The sequence below is a fragment of the Ixodes scapularis genome, unplaced genomic scaffold (assembly GCF_016920785.2).
Source record: "Ixodes scapularis isolate PalLabHiFi unplaced genomic scaffold, ASM1692078v2 PGA_scaffold3__209_contigs__length_174095766, whole genome shotgun sequence".
NCBI classification, from domain to species: domain Eukaryota; kingdom Metazoa; phylum Arthropoda; class Arachnida; order Ixodida; family Ixodidae; genus Ixodes; species Ixodes scapularis.
The window spans coordinates 171,601,658-171,610,124 of record NW_024609868.1 but is presented as its reverse complement, the minus strand read 5'-3'; the positions used below and the strand labels follow the sequence as shown (position 1 = coordinate 171,610,124).

At 44.7% G+C, this 8,467-nt stretch overlaps 1 protein-coding gene across 1 annotated transcript; it reads left to right on the top strand.

Moving 5' to 3' along the window:
* Positions 1 to 1,240: 1,240 nt before the first annotated feature.
* Positions 1,241 to 7,505, top strand: LOC115323316. The gene is made up of 3 exons (XM_040214815.3): positions 1,241 to 1,646; positions 1,740 to 1,844; positions 1,991 to 7,505. The coding sequence occupies exons 1-3, from the start codon at positions 1,350 to 1,352 to the stop codon at positions 5,330 to 5,332; spliced, it is 3,744 nt and encodes a 1,247-aa protein (XP_040070749.2). The 5' UTR covers positions 1,241 to 1,349; the 3' UTR covers positions 5,333 to 7,505.
* The last annotated feature ends 962 nt before the right edge of the window (positions 7,506 to 8,467 follow it).

The window sequence follows — 8,467 nt, the reverse complement described above, 5'->3', positions numbered from 1 at the left end:
CCGATTCGATCTTCACTGAAGCACCGAACAGTACCGCATTCTTTTCCGCTAGAATTGTTTTCGCACCTATAGTATGCGACAAAATAAACGCAAGAATCTACGCCGTCTCGCGCGCGAACGTGCAGAGCCTATGGGGCGGCCGTTCTCCTATCCCCGCTTTGATGACGATGATAGCGCGACCGTAGCGCCACCTCTAGGTCGATCTCGAGGCCAATACGGCTCTGACCCAGTACATCTAGTCAGCAGGGGACCCAGTTAAGAATATCAATGAGGCAGTGCAGACCTCCAGCCGTGCTGACTTATGACGAAAACTTCAACCAAATCTGCCTTTTCATTTTTTTTTTTTTGTTTGCTTTGCATGTTAGTGTTTTCTTTTTCCAATAAATATAGACCTTTCCAGCGGCAGTCTCGAACGAAACAATTTACAGCGCGTGTCCCTGGTTTTGAGAGTGTACGTCAGTCTTGCCCGACTGCGCCGAGCTGTGGAGTTTCTCGTCAGTGGGCTGTGGCAGCCTGCTTAGGCGCAATTCCGGGCGCTGGTGGCGACTGAATTGCCGCGTTTTCTTTTTTATCTTGTGTTCTATGGCGAACATAATTTATAGAGGTCTTTAAGAAAGCAGTGCTCTATTTTTGGGAACAAAAACAAAGAAATGAAAGCTTTTTTGGTGAGTCCTTGCTTGGCAGAACAAATGCAACCGGAATGTTTGTTTCATTTTATGTTCACTGTTTAACGGCACCGTACACACAGACGTGTCAATCTATTAAGGTCAAAATATTTGACCACACAGGATATCCGTACTGCACCGATACTCCCCGCCCACAACATAAAATTCAATGAGTCTCATCAATCGAACAAAAAATATAGGCACTGTTTGCTGCCACCCGGTGGTAGCAACGACTTCCGGGTAGACCCGCTTGCTGCCACGGACCAATCGGATGGCTACACACCACGTGACCGTGCTAACATACTAGGTAATTAGATTTTATATTTATTTTATTTGGTATATACAATATATATTATGTTATAATTGCCTTATAACGATATAACTTATGTTATAATTATTTGTGACGTCACAACTTGCTTTGTTTGTGAATTCTTTCTGGCCGTTCCCGCCGTTTTCCGATTTGCTGTCGGCTGGTACCTGAGCAGGCGTGCGTTTGTGTACGGCACAGGATCTTCGGCAAGCTTCGGATATCGCCCTGAAATAATCGCGAATCGGCATTCTTGATTGTTGATTGGTTTTTTGTAGAGTGTTATTGAGGGTTCCAGATAGTTATTTTCACTTGACATCTCTTGGTTTAGTTGTAATTGGTGCTGGTTGTGTTGGTGTGCGGGTCCCGAACTAGGCATGCCACGTGTGTTGGTAGCCGGTGATTCGATGTTGAAAGACCAAGCGCGGTCTTTCACACTGAATCCTGGCGTGGCTGTCGAGGTCAGGTCCTTTAGTGGTGTCAGGATTGAGCGGTTGTTCTCCATGATCGCTGACAGTCTGCCTGGCTTTGATGCGGTGGTCGTGCATGTTGGCACTAACAACGTCGGGGATAGTGACATCACGCGCGTCGCCAAATTTCGTCAGCTGGTGTCGCGCATCATGGAGAAAAACCCCGAGATCCAGGTCGCGTTCTCGGCCATCCTTCCGAGGGAGGTGAGCCTTCGGAAGAATGATCGGTGGGCGGTCAGTGCCGAAGTGCTGCAAGAACACAATGATGAGGCCAGGAGAACGAATCTCATCTTGCAGGAACTCTGCCGCAAGGAGGGATACGGCTTCATCGACGGAAGCAGGCAGTCGTGGAGTGGGCTGCTCATGCTGGATGGTGTCCACTTCAACAAGAAAGGCAGCAGGGTAGGTTTGATCTGCGTATTTGAGCCATAGCATGAATTTAGAACAATAAATTAGAATCAACATGTATGCAAATAACGCTAAAAGGTTGCTGTGCCTTAGATTTTCGTGGTGTCGCGTTTTCCCCTAAAGTTTCCATATCTTGGCAGGTGTTTGGACGCATCCTTCGAGGCGGCCTTCATGGTGTTGTGGCAGGCCACGGGCAGGAGGCTGAGGACCAGGAGTGGAGTCGCCATGCAGCAGAGGAGGAACACCAGGAGCTGCGTCGTGAGTATGGGGACCAGGCCAAGGAGCTTGCAGAGTTCTGGAACGGTAAGTATAACTTCCCTTCCCTTAGTTCTAGTGTCGGAGGAGGCCCAGCCTGTGTGGGTGAAGAACAGGTGCAGGGCATGTGCACTGTGACAACCACCGACACATGCACCACCAGCTGGGCCGCTGTTGTGCAGAGGCCGCCGAAACGTGTGTCACGTGGCCGTGGCGGCGTTGACGGCGTTGACAACACTGTCAGAAGTAGGGGCTGTGTGCCGCGCACACAGTCTTCACAGAACACCGAGCCCTCTCGGGGTGCCCCAGCCGCCAGCGGTCATGCCACTCGAGAGCAGAGGCTGAGAGGAGTAAAGCCCTCTAGGATGCCAATGATGCTTTCTGATGGCTGTGCTCCTGCGCTTGCCGGGGGAGTGTGGGTGCACCGGAAGGCTGGCAGATCTGTTGCTGCCTGTGGTGCCTCGGTGCGTCCCTCCTCTCCTGTGGCGCAGTGCATCGACCCCCATGAGGGTGTACTGGCCACGGCCTGTCGCACCACTCGAAAGCAGAGGCGGAGAGGAACAAAGTCCTCAGGGATGCCAATGACGCAAACAGGCGGTCGTGCTCCTGCGCTTGTCGGGGGAGTGTGGGTGCACCAGAAGGCTGGCACATCTGTTGCTGCCTGTGGTGCCTCGGTGCGTCCCTCCTCTCCTGTGGCGCAGTGCATCGACCCCCGTGAGGGTGTACCGGCCACGGCCTGTCGCACCACTCGAAAGCAGAGGCGGAGAGGAACAAAGTCCTCAGGGATGCCAATGACGCAAACAGGCGGTCGTGCTCCAGCGCTTGTTGGTAGAGTGTGGGTGCACCAGAAGGCTGGCACATCTGTTGCTGCCTGTGGTGCCTCGGTGCGTCCCTCCTCTCCTGTGGCGCAGTGCATTGACCCTTGTGAGGGTGTACCGGCTACGGCCTGTCGCACCACTCGAAAGCAGAGGCGGAGAGGAACAAAGTCCTCTGGGATGCCGATGACGCAAAGGGGTGGCTGTGCTCCTGCGCTTGTCGGGGGAGCTCGGCACTCTTGGATGGCGCATACATGTGGTGCTGCCTTTGAGTGTTCGTCTCTTTTAGAGGACTCGGTTTCTTCTTCTGGCAGAAATAAAGGGTGTTCTAGTGAGATAGTGGGTCAGATGCCTCTAAGATGCATTTCTTGTAATGTACCAACAGTGCATGGTCAGGCTGGTGCAGATGCTCCTGTCAGTGGTGCAGATAGGGTGCCTTGCACACCCTTTGGGTTAGGCAAATTAGCTGGAGGGGGCACTCTGGGTCTAGGCGTCACATTCAGTGACTATAGCGAGTTTGAATCTAGCTATAAGCAGTGGCTAGCTGCCAAATTCACTCCCATGAGAATTGGTCACTCTGAAAAAAATTTGTCTAGTTGCACAAGCCCTACATCTAAGGACCCCTTCCCTTATAGGCGTATCACTTTTGAGTGCTGCCGTGCTGGGAAGTCTCGATCTAGAGGAAACGGCATCCGAAACAAGCAGAGGTATCTTGCGACAGGATGCCTATGCAAGGTGTCAGTTTCTTTAATTGTGGAACCGATGCCTCATTATAAAGTTCACAGCATGGTAGAGGGCCACAACCATCCCGAAGGGCCAGGGTTCGAAATGTGGTATCCGCAGAACAGGCTTCTAAACAAGGCTGAAAAGAAAGAATTTGAAGACGTCCTTTCATGCAATGTTAAACCAAAGGATTTGAAAGAGTTGGTATTTAAAAAGACTGGAAAGCATATTACATCGCAAGACGTTAGGAATGTAAAGCATGAAAATGTGAGGAAAATCGAGAATAGTCTGCATCATGGTTCTCTCTTGTTAAAGCAAATGGAAGATTTAGTTAAAAAATGTCCTGGTTGGATTGTACACATTGAAAAGGATTCTAGCAATCAGCTTTTGTTTGTATTATTTCAGTCTAACTTAATGAGGCAGTTCACAGAAAATTATTCAGAGGTATTATTTTTCGATGGCACTTACAAGGTTAATATTAAAGGTTATATTCTTCATTCAGTACTCTGCGAGGACAGCACAAGCCATGGGAGACCGATCTGTTACATGTTTGTGCAGCGGGAGACTAAAGAAATTCTTCAAGCAGCTATAGCGAAGTTCCTCGATTTAAATCCTGCTGTGGTGTCGAATTGTAATGTAGCGGTGATGGATAAGGACCTTAATGAAATGAATATTCTTGCACAGCTGCTACCAAATTGTAGAATTTTGCTATGCTCTTGGCATGTGGTAAAGTATCTGCACCAAAGAGTTTCGCAACTTTGTTCTAGCAGAGTCGACAAGCAAGCCGTTAAGTCTCTCATATCAAAGCTAGTTTTCTCTTATGATGACAATACTTACCAGGAACTCTTGGAAGAGCTTGAAAATGAAATGCAAAAGGAGCTTGAAAGTGAAAAACAAAAAAAGTCCAGCTTTCTTGAGTTTTATTATAAAAATTGGCACGACTGTAGGGAGATGTGGGTGCATGCATACCGTCGTAACATCTATACCTTTGGGAATAACACTAACAACAGAATGGAAAGCCACAATCAAAAGATAAAGCAGTTTATGCACCAGCGTATGCATTTAGTTGATGCTGTCAAAGCCTTGGTTCAATATGTAAACCATGATACTTTATCTGTTAGCTTTGCACAATTCCAAGAGACCATGCTGTGCCTTGACACACGAAAAATTGATGCATTTCATATTCAGGTATCTACCAACTGTACAGGATATGCTAGCAACTTAATTTATAAGGAGTATGAATCTTACTTAAATGGAAATCTTGCATATTGTATGAATAATGGACAGCATACAGTCAATAGTAAAAGTAATTGTTACATTGTTTCACAGGATTTAACTGCCTGTACATGCACATTCCAAAATCAGTTCCGGCTTCCTTGTAGACATATCTTTGCTGTTAGATCTAATCTTTCAGTGGATCTTTTCGATGTCAAATGTGTTGCATTTCGGTGGTTAAAGTCTGGCTTTGTTGAAACTGATGTAGATACTGCACAGGCAGTAGCGCAAAAAATTAGTTTGAATGTATCAACTAAAGGAAATCCCAAACTGGACACGACGGAATCAAAGTATAATTACGCTTTAAGTGAGCTCTCGGAATCGTGCAAAAGCATAGCAAACACTTTGGCATGCTGTGGTAAATCTGAGCTGCTGGAAAAGTTATCTGAAATAAAGAGTTTTTTAATAACCTGATAACCTATCCTAGGAATAAGACTTCCAAAACAGTATTCAATCAAGATGAACAGCAGGATTTGAAGCAGGCTCATTGCAAGGATGAAGATGAGCTAAATGAAGAAGGGTCATTTGGTAGTGAGGATGGCATTGTAGAGAGCCCTGCTAGTATTCCAAGCATTAAAAGGGAGGAAATTTGCAATTCGAGCACTGTTGAGCGTACGCAATTAAAGCAGCATTTTGTGGACCACAATTATTGCAAAAGTTTAGACATGAATACAAACTCTTCAGACATAATTACTCTGTCTCCAGAACCGGAATTTCATAATGAAAGAAAACGTGCTGAAGTTTCACATACTGTTGTAGATCTGACCTGTGACGAAGTATTGGATAAAGACGTATTGATTGTTCCATTGAATAAGTCTCCTCGTGGTAGGCCCAGTAAAAGAAAGAGGACATCTAAAGTGCAGGCATTGCCAATCATGAAGTCTGGTAAAAGTAGCACTAATTGTAACATCAGCGACCGCAGCATGCTTCGTTTAGAGCGTGCAGCACGTTATATTACGCAGCATGATTTATTGTGTGTGCAAGGCATTGAATGGTTAAATGATAATGTGATCAATGAGGCACAATCACTTATTCATACACAGTTTAACCATGTTGGGGGGCTACAGGATGTTCTTCTTGGCCCAAGATTGTTGTTTAAAAAGCAAGATAAATTTGTCCAGATCCTTCATATTCCAGATCATGAACATTGGGTGACTATTACAAATTATGGGGCCCCAAACAATTCAGTATTTTTATTTGACTCCCTCTTCGAAGAAATATCAAATAATTTGGTTTCTCAGGTCTTAAATATCATGGGATTAGATTTACATCAGCTCATTGTATATGTTATGCCTACGCAGCGCCAGATGAACACATATGATTGTGGGGTGTATTCTATAGCCAATGCATATTGCATTGCATCTGGACAGGATCCATGTTCTCAAAATTTTGACCAGAGTTCTATGCGAGGCCACTTATTACGATGTCTTTATGATGGTGAAATTTTACACTTCCCTATTACAACTTCACGTGTGCCTAGAATGAAGCGTAGAAAAATTTGTTATGCTGACAGGACATTATTGCTAGATACGAGTGGACATATGTAATAGAAGCTGCATTTTTTTTAAATACCAAGTGTAACAAAAAGGTGTGGCTTTAAATGTTTGATTTACCAGTCACAACCACCTAATGTTTGTTCCTTCAGAAATGAAAATCTTAAGTTAATGCTCATGATAACGATAAATATAAAATAATTTCCCTTTAATATAAAGAATATTTAGCTTTAAATTTAGCCGCAGCCAATGATGAAGGGTTGCCTGAGCCTCTACTTCTGTGTGAGCCATAGGTCCCAATCTGAGGCTTTACCTTTAAATTATTTTATTAATTTGCAAGAACCTGCATGGATTATCTGCAGGTATAGCCTAAATTTATTAAGCACAAAGCTCTGTGAACATATACTAAACTTTTATACATAAAACGGGTAGGTTCTGCTTTTGTTACTGTACTCTTGTTATTAATTGTGCCAGTCGGGTCTTTAGCTTTATTGATACTACAGTGTGAGTCAAAGGGATCAACGGCTGATTGACGGAATTGCGAATATTGGTTTCTGAATGTATTGTGCTAAGGTCCTTCACAGAAATGCTAAGCAATGTGCATTAAAGGTATAGAAGTTCCATTGATCAAACTACCTAAGTAAAAAATTAGGATGGAAAAACTTGAAATCACTACCCACGGCGGCGTCTTAATGGCGAAAAAGCCAAAAGATGTTGGCAGTGCTCTCTGCGTTGACAGGTGGGGATCAGCAGCGAAGACACAACGAATACTATTTCAGCATCAGCTTCGGTGATGACACTGCTGTTGTCAGTGGCTTGTTTTTGAGGTTTCCCTCATTGAGGCGCACCTCACCCAGCGTAGAATTGTAGAGGAGTCTGGAGGTAGCCGCCGAAACTCCACCCAAAAAAGTCAGTGGACCTATTTTGTTCTCTTACACTCTCCAGAACAGAGCAACCTTCACTCACTCGTTGGGAGCTAAGTGCACCCCAAAACAGCACGGATGAAAGTTGTAGACAAGAAAAGTGATGCGGTAACAACCAGAGAGTGCAAAGTAGACAGCGACATGTAGCCGAAAATAATTGCAGAAAGAAAATGAGACAACACAACTGTTTTGTTTGTGTTTTATCTTGAATTTTTTGTTTTATTGGTAGAATAAAACACTTATGCACTGACAATTCGTGCAAAAATAAAAAAAAAAGATTGCATCGCCTTTAGTTTAGAAACGTCATCCGCTATTGCACCCCTCCAGATGCCCATGTGTCAAGTTATTGTCTGCAACCGCAGCACGATTCAAGCGTACCGCCTGTAGGCTCTCTAACCGTCTGTGATTTTACGTGCCTCCATCTGTCGGTTGCACCAGACACCTTTTTTTTATAGCAGACAGCTGTCGAAGGTAGGGATTTCAAGATTTTGGTCTCTAACTCTTTACTCAGGTAAGTTTAATAAGTAAGACTTTTATACCCTTGATCAACGCTCTTCAGCCACCCCTCTAAAACATTTAAGTGCAATACATTCACGAACCAATTTATGCAATCGCTTCAAACGGTCATCGATTCCTTTGACTCGCCCTGTAGATACTAATTGCACTAATCAAAATGTGTTACGCGAATGTTTAACAGCTATCTTCAATTATTTCAATGTATAGAGCTCAGCAAAAGTCCTCCAGCTGGTTAAGCAGAAGGTATAATCGAACTTCAAAAAATATTTCATACGCTCGAAAACAGCCCGTCGAGAATTGGCCGGTTTTAATCATGCTCACTCTCTTTTACATGGTCACATGGCATTCAAACTGTGTACTAAATTCAAAGTCATGGGTCATCATTCAATATTAAAAATAGAAAGTAGCATGAACCCCATTTTTGTGGCCTCCAAATATGTACATTGAAAGAAAAAAAATGTTGCACAGGTCAGAGGAAGCACATGTACACATCATTCTGAACATGGCGACGTACCGCGGGCTAGACAAAACGATGGCGGCGCACGACGAACGTGGGGCCGCTACTTCGCAACTGTTGTTCATAGTACCGGCCAATTGATCTTCAAGCACAGAGCATC

Bases quoted from the DNA above. Each gene is read 5' to 3' on its own strand.
- LOC115323316 (XM_040214815.3), top strand. From the start codon at position 1,350: ATGCCACGTGTGTTGGTAGCCGGTGATTCGATGTTGAAAGACCAAGCG. The intron at 1,647-1,739 runs GTGAGCCTTCGG...CTCATCTTGCAG, and splicing joins CGGCCATCCTTCCGAGGGAG to GAACTCTGCCGCAAGGAGGG. The intron at 1,845-1,990 runs GTAGGTTTGATC...ATATCTTGGCAG, and splicing joins TCAACAAGAAAGGCAGCAGG to GTGTTTGGACGCATCCTTCG.